We start from the raw sequence: 15,826 nt of genomic DNA on the forward strand, positions 1-15,826 counted from the left end.
TTGTGATTCCGGTGTGTGTGAACAGTTAAACAGTCTGACTAGCCGGCAGTGGGTCGAGACCCCTTCCTTGGAAATTATCCTGAGCTGTTCCCTTGTGGTGGCTGCAAGAGGAAGAAAGGGTCAGCAGTTGCCCTTGTCTCTGAGAGGAAGCCTGTACATGGTACTCATTTTCCACCTATTTCTGGAGCTGTCATACTAAATCCAAGAGGCCTCAACTCTGTGGGAGTTTTTTTCCTTCTAAGGAAGCCTTGTGCGTCAGCTTTCTGTCTGGGAGTCCCCTTTTACCTTTTCATGGCTTTCTCTGGTGAATAGTTGAGCAAATGGGAAAGCACTGATCCTTTGCAATGAAATAGTAAAAGCCTCTGATAAGCCCAGCCTTGGTTCACTCTTTTTTTTTTTTTTTTTTGCGGTAGCGGGCCTCTCACTGCTGCGGCCTCACCCGCCGCGGAGCACAGGCTCCGGACGTGCAGGCCCAGTGGCCATGGCCCACGGGACCCTCCTGGACCGGGGCACGAACCCGCATCCCCCGCACCAGCAGGCGGACTCCCAACCACTGTGCCATCAGGGAAGCCCCACTCTTTTTTTAATATTTATTTTTTGTTTGTTTAGTTTGGGGAAGATATTGGGGAGGGGGGTGCACAGGGTAACAGGAATTCTCTATATGAAGTTTTATAGCCTCTTTTAAACACAGAGCATGAAATGATGAGCTGTTGAATAATAAATATGTTTTATATATAAATTATTAGTACACAGTTCTTTTGTGTTCCCTCCCCCATGTGTCTTAATTTGGGTTCAAGTTTCAGGTGCAAGTAATTTATTTGGAAATGCAGTAAATATCAGAGGAGTGGAAAAGTGAAATAGGGGAAAGAAGGATGATTTAGTGAGCCAACTACAACTGTGGGCAATTGGAGTTTGATTCTGAGGGGAAAGGGTATAGAACACACACTTCAGGGTTATTCTACCTAGGATCTAGGCAGCTGGGATATGAGTCATTGCTGGAGCCTGCTCACAGGGAGTGTTCATTCCCTAGAGTACTCTGCAGCCTTCTGAGCTTTCGAGAAGCCCTTAGGCAAAGAGATATGGATACTGGCAGTTGGAGATCAGGTACACTAAGCAGTAAGGCCTGAGGGACTTGAGCAGGGTATGAAGGAGTGAGTTACCCGTGCTTCCTGTTTCTGTTAAAACAGTAGACTACATGAGCACTTTATCTTTCCTCTTTCCTTTGCCTTTTCCTACCACATCTTTACCTGTGGGTGGCTCAGGGCTCAAATCTATCTTGCCTTGACTTTTGTGAATCAACAGGCACCTTGTTTCTCATAATGGCACCTAGTGATCTCGACTTCATGGCAGGGTAGCTGTGTACCTACATGTATATTTTCTACTTGGTTTAAGCTCCTTGAGAACCCGGGTATTACCTTATATATCTTTGTAAACACCAGAGTGCCTGGCATATAAGTGCTCGGTTCGTGTGTAATTAATGAATTTTTTCCCCTAACTATTGATAGTAGGTAGTTTTGCCAAACAGGCTGTGAGAGAAAAGCCTTTGGGCTCCTGAATTTCAACTTCCTAACTTCAAACAAGATAGTGTCATTAAACTGCAGGGAGTTACTGGATGGACCCTAAGTCAAGACAATGAAGGTTCATCTTTTCGTTTTTTCTTCTATTTTTAAGGGGAAAATATTTAAGTATAATTGTAGTGATAAGTACATTAACATTGTTGTGTAACCATCACGAGCATCTATCTCCAAAAGTTTTTCATCTTGCACAAGTGAAACTCTGTACCCATTAAACACTAACTCCCCTCCCTCCCCTGCCCCCAGCTCTTGGTAACCACCATTCCACTTTGTCTTTATGAATTTGACTACTCACTTACTCTAGGAACCTCATAAGTGGAATCATACAGTATTTGTCTTTTTGTAACTGGCTTATTTCACTTCGCATAAGGTTCAAGATTCATCCATGTTGTAGCTTGTGTCAGAATTTCCTTCCTTTTAAAATCTGAATACTATTGCATCGTGTGTATGCACCGCGTTTTGTTTATACATTCATCTCTTGCTGGACACTTGGGTTGCTTCCCTCTTTGGCTGTTGTGAATAAAGCTGCTATGAACATTGTTATATAAATATCTCTAAGAGATCTTGCATTCAGTTCTTTTAGCTATATACCCAGAGGTGGAATTGATGAATCATATAGTGATTTTATTTTTAATTTTTTGAAGAACTATTTTCTGGTTTTTTTTGATAGTAACCATCCTAATGAGTGTGAGGTGGTATCTCCTTGTGGTTTTGATATTCATTTCCCTAATGATTAGTGATGTTGAGTATCTTTTTGTGTGCTTATTGGCCATTTGTATATGGCCATTGTACATTTCTTCTTTGGAAAATGTCTGTTCAAGTACTTTGCCCAGTTTTAAAATCCTGAGGTCTTTGGTTTCTGTTGTTGAGGAAACTTTTAAATTGAAGTGTAACACGATTAGACTTTGAGTTTCCTTATTTTCAACATACTTATGTAGTGACTCGTCAAGCAACTGTGAGCCAGCAGTTTAGGGATTTTCAGCTCTGATCTGGCTTACATCATTCCTTCACAGAGTAATCATAGACTCTTAGAACTAAATGAGCCTCAGAGGGTATCTTAGTCTGTTATGGCTGCCATAACAAAATACCATGGACTGGGTGGCTTATAATTTCAGTAATTTCTTTCTCACAGTTCTGGAGGCTGGAAGTCCAAGATCAGGGTGCCAACCTGATTGGGTTCTGGTGAAGGCCATCTTCCTGGTTGCAGCCTGCTGACTTCTCACTGTTTCCTCACATGGCAGAAGGGGCTAGGGAGCTCTGCCGGGTCTCTTTTACAAGAGTGCTAATCCCATTTATGAGGGCTCCACCCTTAAGGCCCAATCACCCCCCAAAGGCCCCACCTCCTAATATTATCACATTGGGCATTAGGATTTGAACATGTGAATTTGGGGGGACACAAACATGTAGACCATAGCAATGAGCAACCAGATGAGGAAACTGAACCCACTTCTTTTTCCACTGTGCCCTGAGCCAGATCACCTAACCCCTGTGGATAGCACTTTCTTCATCTTTGAACATGAGTCTCTTTCCCTCCTTTCTCATGTTATTACTAGTGTTTTGAAGACTGGTAAATTGATTTTTAATGATTACAAAGTATTTAGTAATGTATTCATTAGGCATGAGGTTGTGTATATATTGGACTTACACTTTTTGGATATTTGCAGTGTCATTTTTAAGTCAGAAATTTACTTTTAGAATGGAAATGCATTTCTTTTATTTATTTATTTTATTTTACTTTTGGCTGTGTTAGGTCTTCGTTTCTGTGCAAGGGCTTTCTCTAGTTGTGGCAAGCGGGGGCCACAATTCATCACGGTGTGCGAGCCTCTCATTGCGGCATCTCTTGTTGCGGAGCACAGGCTCCAGACACGCAGGCTCAGTAGTTGTGGCTCACGGGCCTAGTTGCTCCGCGGCATGTGGGATCTTCCCAGACCAGGGCTCGAACCCGTGTCCCCTGCATTAGCAAGCAGATTCTCAACCACTGCGCTACCAGGGAAGCCCAGAAATTTTCTTTAGAAAACTGTAGGCCTTTATTTTTCTGGGGGAATAAGCAGATGGGACCAAAAGGTAGGAAGTAATGCTGACCTAAACTTAAAGCAAAGCACTTTTGTTAATCTTTGGAAATAAATGAACTCTCAGAATTGCTCACTGGTTGCTATTAGACAGTGCTCTTATGAGTCCTAATTAAAATAGATCTGGCTTAGTGTCCTCTCTTTCTGAGATCAGGCAGTTTGAAGCTGCCTCATAAAAGGGGATTGCTTACGTCTCTGTCATTAACTCATAGCTGGGTTGGCAATGGCTTCCTGCTCAAAGATGTAGATGACAACAGGGAAATTCAGGATGCTTGGGCTTGCATAACAGATCTCTTGGGAAGCTCCTAAATTTAAAAATATTTTTTGAGAGATTGGTTCAAGATGGCAGAGCAGAAAGACGTGCTCTCACTCCCTCTTGTGAGAACAGCAGAATCACAACTAACTGTTGAACAGTCATCGACAGGAAGACACTGAAACTCACCAAAAAGGATACCCCACATCCAAGGACAAAGGAGAAGCCACAGTGAGACGGTAGGAGGGGCACAATCACAATAAAATCAAATCCCATAACTGCTGGGTGGGTGACTCACAAACTGGAGAACACTTACACAACAGAAGTCCACCCACTGGAGTGAAGGTTCTGAGCCCCACATCAGGCTTCCCAACCTGGGGATCCAGCAACAGGAGGAGGAATTCCTAGAGAATCAGACTTTGAAGGCTAGCGGGATTTGATTGCAGGACTTCGACAGGACTGGGGGAAACAGACACGCCACTCTTGGAGGGCACACACAAAGTAGTGTGCGCATCGGGATCCAGGGGAAGCAGCAGTGACCCCATAGGAGACTGAACCAGACCTACCTGCTAGTGTAGGAGGGTCTCCTGCAGAGGCAGTGTGTGGCTGTGTCTCACCGTGAGGACAGGGACACTGGCAGCAGAAGTTCTGGAAAGTACTCCTTGGTGTGAGCCCTCCCAGAGTCTGCCATTAGCCCCACCAAAGAGCCCGGGTAGGCTCCAGAGTTGGGTCACCTCAGGCCAAGCAACCAACAGGGAGGGAATCCAGACCCACCCATAAGCAGACAAGTGGATTAAAGTTTTACTGAGCTCTGCCAACCAGAGCAACAGCCAGCTCTACCCACCACCAGTCCCTCCCATCAGGAAACCTGCACAAGCCTCTTAGATAGCCTCATCCACCACAGGGCAGAGAGCAGAAGCAAGAAGAACTACAATCCTGCAGCCTGTGGAACAAAAACCACAATCACAGAAAGATAGAAAAGATGAAAAGGCAGAGGACTAGGTACCAGATGAAGGAACAAGATAAAACCCCAGAGAAACAACTAAATGAAGTGGAGATAGGCAACCTTCCAGAAAAAGAATTCAGAATAATGACAGTGACGATGATCCAGGACCTCAGAAAAAGAATGGAGGCAAAGATTGAGAAGATGCAAGAAATGTTTAACAAAGACCTAGAAGAATTAAAGAACAAACACCTAGAAGAATTAAAGAAAAAACAAACAGAGATGAACAATACAATAACTGAAATGAAAACAACACTAGAAGGAATCAGTAGCAGAATAACTGAGGCAGAAGACCAGATAAGTGACCTGGAAGACAGAATGGTGGAATTCACTGCTGCGAAACAGAATAAAGAAAAAAGAATGAAAAGAAATGAAGACAGCCTAAGAGACCTCTGGGACAACATTAAACGCAACAACATTCGCATTATAGGGGTCCCAGAAAGAAAAGAGAGAGAGAAAGGACCCGAGAAAATATTTGAAGAGATTATAGTCGAAAACTTCCCTAATATAGGAAAGGAAATAGCCACCTAAGTCCAGGAAGCGCAGAGAGTCCCAGGCAAGGTAAACCCAAGGAGAAACATGCCGAGACACATAGTAATCAAATTGGCAAAAATTAAAGACAAAGAAAAATTATTGAAAGCAACAAGGGGGCTTCCCTGGTGGCGCAGTGGTTGAGAGTCCGCCTGCCGAGTTCGTGCCCCGGTCCGGGAAGATCCCACATGCCGCAGAGTGGCTAGGCCCGTGAGCCATGGCCGCTGGGCCTGTGCATCCGGAGCCTGTGCTCCACAACGGGAGAGGCCACAACAGTGAGAGGCCCACGTACCGCAAAAACAAAACAAAACAAAAAAAGCAACAAGGGTAAAACAACAAATAACGTACAAGGGAACTCTCATAAGGTTAACAGCTGATTTCTCAGCAGAAACTCTACAAGCCAGAAGGGAGTGGCGTGACATATTTAAAATGGTGAAAGGGAAGAACCTACAACCAAAATTACTCTACCCGGCCAAGATCTCATTCAGATTCGACAGAGAAATCAAAAGCTTCACAGACAAGCAAAAGCTAAGAGAATCCAGCACCGCCAAAGCAGCTCTGCAACAAATGCTAGAGGAACTTCTCTAAGTGGGAAACACAAGAGAAGAAAAGGACCTAAAAAACCAACCCATAACAATTAAGAAAACGGTAATAGAAACATAATATCGATAATTACCTTAAACATGAATGGATTAAATGCTCCAACCAAAAGACACAGGCTCGCTAAATAGATACAAAAACAAGATCCATCTATATGCTGTACACAAGAGACCTGCCTCAGACCTAGGAACACATACAGACTGAAAGTGAGGAGATGGAAAAAGATATTCCATGCAAATGGAAATCAGAAGAAAGCTGGAGTAGCAATACTCATATCAGGTAAAACAGACTTTAAAATAAAGACTTCCTTGTTACAAGAGACAAGGAAGGACACTACATAATGATCAAGGGATCAATCCGAAAAGAAGATATAACAATTATAAATCTATATGCACCCAAGATAGGAGCACCTCAATACATAAGGCAACTGCTAACAGCTTTAAAAGAGGAAATCAACAATAACACAATAATAGTGGGGGACTTTAACACCTTACTTAAACCAATGGACAGATCGTGCAAACAGAAAATTAGTAAGGAAATACAAGCGTTAAATGACACAGTAGACGAGATAGATTTAATTGATAGTTATAGCACATTCCATCCATAAACAGCAGATTACACCACTTCTCAGCACACACGGAATATCCTCCAGGATAGATCACATCTTGGGTCACAAATCAAGCCTCAGTAAATTTAACAAAATTGAAATCATATCAAGCATCTGTTCTGACCACAATGCTATGAGATTAGAAATCAGTTACAGGGAAAAATAACGTAAAAAACACAAACACATGGAGGCTAAACAACACGTTACTAAATAACCAAGAGATCACTGAAGAAATGAAAGAGGAAATAAAAAAATACCTAGAGACAAATGACAGTGAAAACAAGACGATCCAAAACCTATGGGATGCAGCAAAAGCAGTTCAAAGAGGGAAGTTTATAGCAAGACAAGCCTACCTCAAGAAACAAGAAAAGTCTCAAATAAACAATCTAACCTTACACCTAAAGGAACTAGAGAAAGAAGAACAAGCAAAACCCAAAGTTAGCAGAAGGAAAGAAATCATAAAGGTCAGAGCAGAAATAAATAAAAACAAAGAAAACAGTAGCAAAGATCAATAAAACTAAAAGCTGTTTCTCTGAGAAGATAAACAAAATTGATAAACCATTAGCCAGACTTACCAAGAAAAAGAGGGAGAGTACTCAAATCAATAAAATTAGAAATGAAAAAGGAGGAGTTACAACAGACACCGCAGAAATACAAAGCATCCTAAGAGACTACTACAAGCAACTCTATGCCAATAAAATGGACAACCTGGACGAAATGGACAAATTCTTGGAATGCTATATCCTTCCAAGACTGAACCAGGAAGAAGTAGAAAATATGAACAGACCAATCACAAGTAGTGAAATTGAAACTGTGATTAAAAACCTTCCAACAAAAAAAAAAAAAAAAAAAAACCTTCCAACAAACAAAAGTCCAGGACCAGATGGCTTCACAGGTGAATTCTGTCAAACATTTAGAGAAGAGCTAACACCCATCCTTCTCAAACTCTTCCAAAACATTGCAGAGGAAGGAACACTCCCAAACTCATTCTATGAGGCCACCATCACCCTGATACCAAAACCAGACAAAGTTACTACAAAAAAAAGACAATTACAGACCAATATCACTGATGAATATAGATGCAAAAATCCTCAACAAAATACTAGGAAACAGAATCCAACAACACATTAAAAGGATCATATACCATGATCAAGTGGGATTTATCCCAGGGATACAAGGATTCTTCAGTATAAGCAAATCAATCGATGTGATACACCATATTAACAAATTGAAGAAGAAAAACTATATGATCATCTCAATAGATGCAGAAAAAGTGTTTGACAAAGTTCAACACCCATTTGTGATAAAAACTCTCCAGAATGTGGGCATAGAGGGAACCTACCTCAACATAATAAAAGCCATATAGGACATACCTACAGCAAACATCATTCTCAATGGTGAAAAACTGAAAGCATTTCCTCTAAGATCAGGAACAAGACAAGGATGTCTACTCTCGCCACTATTATTCAACATAGTTTTGGAAGTCCTTGCCACGGCAATCAGAGAAGAAAAAGAAATAAAAGGAATACAAATTGGAAAAGAAGAAGTAAACCTGTCACTGTTGGCAGATGACATGATACTATACATAGAGAATCCTAGAGATGCCACCAGAAAACTACTAGAGCTAATCAATGAATTTGGTAAAGTAGCAGGATACAAAATTAGTGCACAGAAATCTCTTGCATTCCTATACACGAATGGTGAAGAATCTGAAAGAGAAATTAAGGAAACACTCCCCTTGACCACTGCAGTTAAAGGAATAAAATACCTAGGAATAAATCTACCTAGCGAGACAAAAGACCTGCATGAAGAAAACTATAAGACACTGTTGAAAGAAATAAAAGATGATACAAACAGATGGGGAGATATACCATGTTCCTGCATTGGAAGAATCAATATTGTGAAAATGACTATACTATCCATAACAATCTACAGATTCAATGCAATCCCTGTCAAATTACCAATGGCATTTTTTACAGAACTAGAACAAAAAATCTTAAAATTTGCATGGAGACACAAAAGACCCCGAATGGGCAAAGCAGTCTTGAGGGAAAACAACGGAGCTGGAGGAATCAGACTCCCTGACTTCGGACTATACTACAAAGCTACTGTAATCAAGACAATATGGTACTGGCACAAAAACAGAAATACAGATCAATGGAACAGGATAGAAAGCACAGAGATAAACCCACGCACCTGTGGTCAACTAATCTATCACAGAGGAGGCAAGGATATACAATGGAGAAAAGACAGTCTCTTCAATAAGTGGTGCTGGGAAAACTGGACAGTTACATGTAAAAGAATGAAATTAGAACACTCCCTAACACCGTACACAAAAATAAACTCAAAATGGATTAGAGACCTAAATGTAAGACTGGACACTATAAAACTCTTAGAGGAAAACATAGGATGAACACTCTTTGACATAAATCACAGCCAGATCTTTTTTTGATCCACCTCCTAGAGTAATGGAAATAAAAACAAAAATAAACAAATGGGACATAATGAAATTTAAAAGCTTTTGCACAGCGAAGGAGACTACAAACAAGACGAAAAGACTACCTTCAGAATGGGAGAAAATATTTGCAAAAGAATCAATGGACAAAAGGTTAATCTCCAAAATACATAAACAGCTCATGCAGCTCAATATTAAAAGAACAGACAACCCAATCGAAAAATGGGCAGAAGACAGACCTAAATAGACAGTTCTCCAAAGAAGACATACAGATGGCCAAGAAGCACATGAAAAGCTGCTCAACATCACTAATCATTAGAGAAATGCAAATCGAAACTACAATGAGGTATCACCTCACACCAGTCAGAATGGCCATCGTCAAAAAATCTACAAACAGTAAATGCTGGAGAGGGTGTGGAGAAAAGGGAACCCTCTTGCACTGTTGGTGGGAATGTAAATTGTTACAGCAACTATGGAGAACAGTATGGAGGGTCCTTAAAAAACTAAAAATAGAATTACCATATGACCCAGCAATCCCACTACTGGGCATATACCCAGAGAAACTGATAACTCAAAAAGACACATGCACCCCGGTGTTCATTGCAGCACTATTTTCAATAGCCAGGTCATGGAAGCAACCTAAATGCCTCTCGACAGAGGAATGGATAAAGAAGTTGTGGTATATATATACAGTGGAATATTACTCAGCCATAAAAAGGAAGGAGATTGGGTCATTTGTGAGACGTGGATGGATCTAGGGACTGTCATACAGAGTGAAGTAAGGTAGAAAGAGAAAAACCAATATCATATATTAACACATATATGTGGAACCTAGAAAAATGATACAGTTGAATGGTTTGCAGGGCAAAAATTGAGACACAGATGTAGAGAACAAACGTATGGACACCAAGGGGGGAAAGTGGCGGGCTGGGGGGAGGGGCGTGGTGTGATGAATTGGGAGACTGGGAGTGACATATATACGCTAATATGTATAAAATGGGTAATAAGAACCTGCTGTATAAAAGAATAAAATTCAAAAAAATTTTTTTTGAAAAATTGTGGTAAAATATACATAACATGGAACTTACCACTAAAACCATTTTAAAATGTACAGCTTCGTGGCATTAAGTACATTCACATTGTTGTGTAACTATCACAACTGTCCATCTCCAGAACTTTTTCATCTTCCCAAAGTGAAACTCTGTACTCGTTGAAGAGTAGCTGCCCATTTCTCCCTTACCCCCAGTCCTTGGCAACTACCATTCTGCTTTCTGTCTCTATGAATTTGACTACTCTTGGTTCCTCATGTAAGTTGAATCATACAACGTTTGTCTTGTTGTATATGGCTTATTTCACTTAGCATAATGTCTTCAAGTTTTACCCATGTTGTAGCATGTGTCTGAATTTCCTTTTTAAGGCTAAATAATATTCCATTGTATGGATATATACCACATTTTGTTTATGTGTTCATCCATTGATGGACATTTAGTTTGTTTGGCTGTTGTGAGCCTTCTGCTCTGAACACTGGTGTACAGATATCTCTAGTCCCTGCTTTCAATTCTTTGACATATACCTAGGAGTAGAATTTCTGGGTTATATGGTAGTTCTATGTTTAACTTTTTGCAGAATCTCTATACTGTGTTCCACAGTGTGTGCACCATTATATAGTCCCACCAGCAATGCGCAGTGGGTACCAACTTCTCCACCTCCTCACCAACGCTTGTTTTCTGTTTGTTTGCTTTTGGTAATCGCCATCCTAATGGGTGTGACGTGGTACCTCATTGTGGTTTTCATTTTCATTGCCATAATGATCAGTGATGTTAAACATCTTTTCACATTATTGGCGATTTGTATATTTTCTTTGGAGAAATGTCTGTTCAAGTCCTTTGCCCATTTTTGCCCATTTTTAAATCAGGTTGTTTGGTTGTTGCCAAGTTTTAGCCAGTTAGCCTTTTTTTTTTTTTTTTTTTTTTTTGCCAGTTAGCCTTTTGATTTGCAAATACTTTTAAGAGAGTGTTTGCTCTGTGGTGCCCTATGAATATATGTTCATTTATCTTGTTTATTTTTAAAAACCTTTTTCTGTATAGATAGGTAGATAGATTATCAATCAATACATAAGTAATAAATAGATTTTTTTTGTCCCAACAGTATATCCTTTCAGGCTCTGATGACTTCAACCTGTACATGTGGAGAATTCCTGCAGATCCAGAAGCAGGTGAGTGTATCCCGAGTGTGAACCTGCTGCTAATGTTGGCTCTATTGACCTCCTGCGTGCTGTGCCGTGCCCTGAAAGGGCAGATCTTTAGCAGTAGAGGAAGATATTTCTCTTTTAATACAAAAAAATTTTTGGAAAGTGACCAAAGTAAATTTTAAAATAAAAATTAGGAGCCAAATTTAGCTATAACCTTCATGCATACTCTTATCTGACATAATCATGCTCAGCTTTTTTTCCTCCTAAGAACTTTTCTTTAGACTTCATAGATCTCCTTTATGTCCATTTTCCTCTCTCCTGTTTCACACTTGGAGTATTATTACCTTGCTTTTTACATGCTTTTCCTTTATTATTCATGTACACATTCCTGCTTATGACTCTACAAACAGTTGGTAGGGCCTCTGCCTTTCTTTTAGCCTCCCTGGTGATGTTAGGTAAAGGGAAACTTTCTTTGTTGATGGACAGATATACTCCCTGGAGTTTGGCTAACCCCAGACATGAGAGAAATTAGGAAGAAATATTTCTGCTTTTGCTCTAGATGTATTCTGAAAAAGAGCCTGCTACTTTCCATAAATTTGGACCTAGGCCATCTGAGCTTTCAGGCAGTGCGGACCATTCTTCATTCTTTTTTTTTTTTGCGATACGTGGGCCTCTCACTGTTGTGGCCTCTCCCGTCGCGGAGCACAGGCTCCGGACGCGCAGGCTCAGTGGCCATGGCTCACGGGCCCAGCCGCTCCGCGGCATGTGGGATATTCCCGGACCAGGGCACAAACCTGTGTCCCCTGCATCGGCAGGCGGACTCTCAACCACTGCGCCACCAGGGAAGCCCTCTTCATTCTTGATAATAGTGTCCTCACATGCTCAGATGAGTGTTACACTGGTTGCTTCCTACTGGTAGAAAAATGTCTATTTTTTGTTCTCAGGACAGCTCAGTACAGCCATCTGCTCCAGGTGATACATGGCATCAAACTGGAAAATGGCCATCAGGAAAGTAATAGAGGACTGTGCTGATTATATTACACAAGATGTGTCTAGTGCTCAGAGTCTAGGAAAGTTGTTGGCTTGCCTATTGCTGAATTAACAATATTGTTACCAAACATCTGCCGCCTTTCAAAACTTGTCGAGGCTTACTTTTGGAAACTATCCTGTTGCTGTGGTCTGGTTACTAAACAAGTTACAAAAGACCTTTTTCCCCTTCTGGAATTTGGAAAGCATGAGTGAAGCATCTTACCTTTGAAGCACTACCAGATGGGACAGCAACAGTCTATCTGAACAAAAAGTGATGTTCCAGCACTAGAGATAGTTCTGTATTAAGTCTCCCACCCCCGTAAGTCCTAGATTGATTAGCTGAGAAATAATCTATGGGCTTAATTGTATCTTTTACCTGATCTTGAAAAGCTTTTCATTATTAAGTCAGTGTGGCTTTTAAAACAGAAAGTGGATCATCCTCTCCCCCAGGACTGTCCTCTGGAATCTTTTTCATGTTTGTATTGAGAGAAGGGGAAAGAATTAGCAGTAGTATTGTAGATTTTTTCACCTCCTGCTGATTTCTGTACTGACTTAGGGTACAGGCCACTGTTAGGCTGTCTTTATATGTAGATGGGTATGCAATCTCTGGGTTGGCAGGGACCCTCATAGCTGATTTAGGATTCCAGTATCAAAACTGCGAAATGGGTGCCTGGACCTTCCAAGGATTGTATAGGCACAGCTGGTTTAAAGGAATCCATTTCTAGATTCTCAAATTCCATGTGTATTGTCCTTTCCCACCTCCCCTTTTCCCTTTGTCCTTCCCCCACTTTACAGAAAAACAAACAAACAAGCAGACAAACAAAAAATTGGAAGTACTCCAGAAATTTCTGGCCACTTGAACCTTGGCATGGTGCATTGCCCTAAGGTGTAAAAACCTCTAAGATGCCAAAAAAGCTGAAGTATCCTTTAATCATAGGGCTATAACCCAACCCTCCACCATCTTCTACCTTATCTTCTTATGCACTTACAATAAATTGCTCCTTTTTATAATAATTGGTTTTTATAAAACATTAAAAGTATATCTGTTTTGATCAATTGTGTTCCAGTAAGTATTGTAATGGTAACTCAAATCCAATACAGAAATGTTAGCACTTAGAGCCTTACAGTCACAGTAAATAAAGAAAATTTTAAGTTTGTAATTATATTTTTATTGGTGAAACTATGATAGATTTTCATTAAAATATATTAGGTTGAAATTTGGGGGGAGGTAGATAAAGTAGAAATATTATTTCAAGGAGGAAAAGGGAATGATATAAAATTTCTATTAAAAAATAAATTGTTAGACGTCAGATTCCACATAGGATGAAGTAGGTAGCTCCTATTGCAATAAGTACAAAAATCAAATTACAAAAGCCATATTTTTAAAGATGTCAGAGAGCTGTGGTTACAAAGTCTGTGAGGAGAACTGAAGTTCAGAAGAAGGAAGAGCCCTTCCTCACTGAGCAGAAGGTGCTGGCCATGTTCTTTCCTGAGGGCATCTATGCACAGGCTGTAGTTTGGGCTGCCATGGACAGACTCTACCAGGGTCAAAAGAAATCAGAGTTTTCGATGGCCACATGTGTTGATAGGATAGACTGGATTCTAGAGGAACCCCAAACGCATGACCAGTCTTCCCTATAGGACATTTGCTGGGTGCTGGGGTTGCCCTGGGAGCTAGGGGGCTAGACTGGAAAGCAGAATGAAATGCCCACAGTATACAGTGCTTAGGAGACAAAGTTCCCCTAGTGGGAAGGTCCTGCTCCACAGGGCATTTTGAACCTACTTGGGAAAGGATGATAAAGAGGTAAGATTAAAACCTCCAAAGAACAGAATGTTCAGAGCAGAGAACAGAGGTTTGACAGGCTCTCCATCAAAAGTCCAAAAGGACTACACTTGAGGATGGAGCTGGGCCAGAAAGGCCGAGTGTAATATCCTACAATCTCCTGGTACGTAAGTAGGACACGAACTTCCATTAGTGGAAGAGATCTGCAACAAGCACGCCACAGGTCTTGCCTTTGAGACATTTGAAACCAGAAGTAGACTTGGGACTTCCCTGGTGGTCCAGTGGTTGAGAATCTGCCTTCCAATGCAGGGGATGCGGGTTCAGTCCCTGGTCAGGGAACTAAGATCCCACTTGCCGTGGGGCAACTAAGCCCACATGCCACAATTAAAGAGCCACCGTGCCACAACTAGAGAGAAGCCCTCGCGCCACAACGAAAGATCCTGCATGCCGCAACGAAGATCGCACGTGCCACAGCTAAGAACAGATGCAGCCAAATAAGTATTTTTAAAAAAAGAAGAAGTAGACTTATTCAACCCAGTGCTGACCCGGTTCCTTCTTATTGGATTGAGGGTGATCAGCCCCTTCTTTTCTCAAGAGTGGAATGGGTAAATGCATATGGAGGAAACAGCTTTCATCTCTCTATTAGTTTGCTAGGGCTGCCATAACAAAATCCCACAGACTGTAAACATCAGAACCATATTTTCTCACAGTTCTGGAGGCTAGATGTTCAAGATCAAGGTTCTGAGAAGTTCGATTTCTCCTGAGGCCTCTCTCCTTTGGCTTGCAGATGACTGCCTCCTCATTGTGTTCTCACATGGCCTTTTCTCTGTGTACATACATCGCTGGTGTCCCTTCCTCTTCTTATGAGGACGTCAGTCTTATTGGATTAGAATCCTTCCCTTATGACTTTGTTTAACCTTAATTATCTCCTTAAAGCCCCTCTCTCCAAATAGTCACATTGGGAGTTGGGGCTTCAACATACGAATTTGCAAGAGACACAGTTCAGTCCATAGCAGTCTCCATGGTTCTTTATCCTCAATGTCCAGCATACAATAAAAAAATTATGAGACATGAAAATGTGGTCAGTAATCAAAAGAAGCCAACCCACAATATAATCTAAATATTGAAGTCAAACAGTCAGGAACTTGAAATACTGTAAATGTGATAAAGAAAATAGAAATGATGGATGGACAAAATGGATAAAAAGATGGAGAATTTCAACAGAGAATTGGAATCTACCTAGAAAAAAAAATCATGTAGAACTGAAAAATATGTCTAAAACTAAGAATTTTTTGATTTGTTTATCCTTGAGAGGACAGGCTAGGTGAATAGAAGACAGGTCAATAAAAGACATTCAAACTGAAGGACGATAAGAATGGATAATGGAAAAAGCAAAGCAGAGAGTGTAAGAGACAAGTGGGACACAGGTGATCTAACATATGAAATTGGAATCCCAGAAGGATAAGAGAGAGAAAGTGAAGCAGAGCAATATATGAAGAGATAATGACTGAAAGTTTCCAGCACAAATGAAATATGCCAATTCTCAGATTCAAGAAACTCAGTAACCAGAAGCGGAATAAATAAATACAACACACCTAGGCATATCATGTCAGACTGTTGAAAATGAAAGATAATGAGAAAAAGCCCAAAAGCAGTCTGAGAAAATGGACAAATTACCTGTAAATAAGCAACAATAAGATTGATGGTCAAATTATGGAAGCCAGAATATAG

The 15,826-nt window shown here is 40.7% G+C and overlaps 1 protein-coding gene across 4 annotated transcripts in view; it reads left to right on the forward strand.

The window, feature by feature from the left end:
* DCAF5 (DDB1 and CUL4 associated factor 5) overlaps nucleotides 1-15,826 on the forward strand; it is a 96,847-nt gene that overhangs the window by 62,841 nt on the left and 18,180 nt on the right. For all 4 annotated transcript variants that reach the window (XM_060140506.1, XM_060140515.1, XM_060140523.1 and 1 more), the window contains one exon: nucleotides 11,241-11,307. In XM_060140506.1, the coding sequence (XP_059996489.1) occupies nucleotides 11,241-11,307 (67 nt within the window). The remainder of the gene's footprint in view (nucleotides 1-11,240; nucleotides 11,308-15,826) is intronic.

This window comes from Lagenorhynchus albirostris, chromosome 1, assembly GCF_949774975.1.
Source record: "Lagenorhynchus albirostris chromosome 1, mLagAlb1.1, whole genome shotgun sequence".
Lineage (NCBI taxonomy): Eukaryota > Metazoa > Chordata > Mammalia > Artiodactyla > Delphinidae > Lagenorhynchus > Lagenorhynchus albirostris.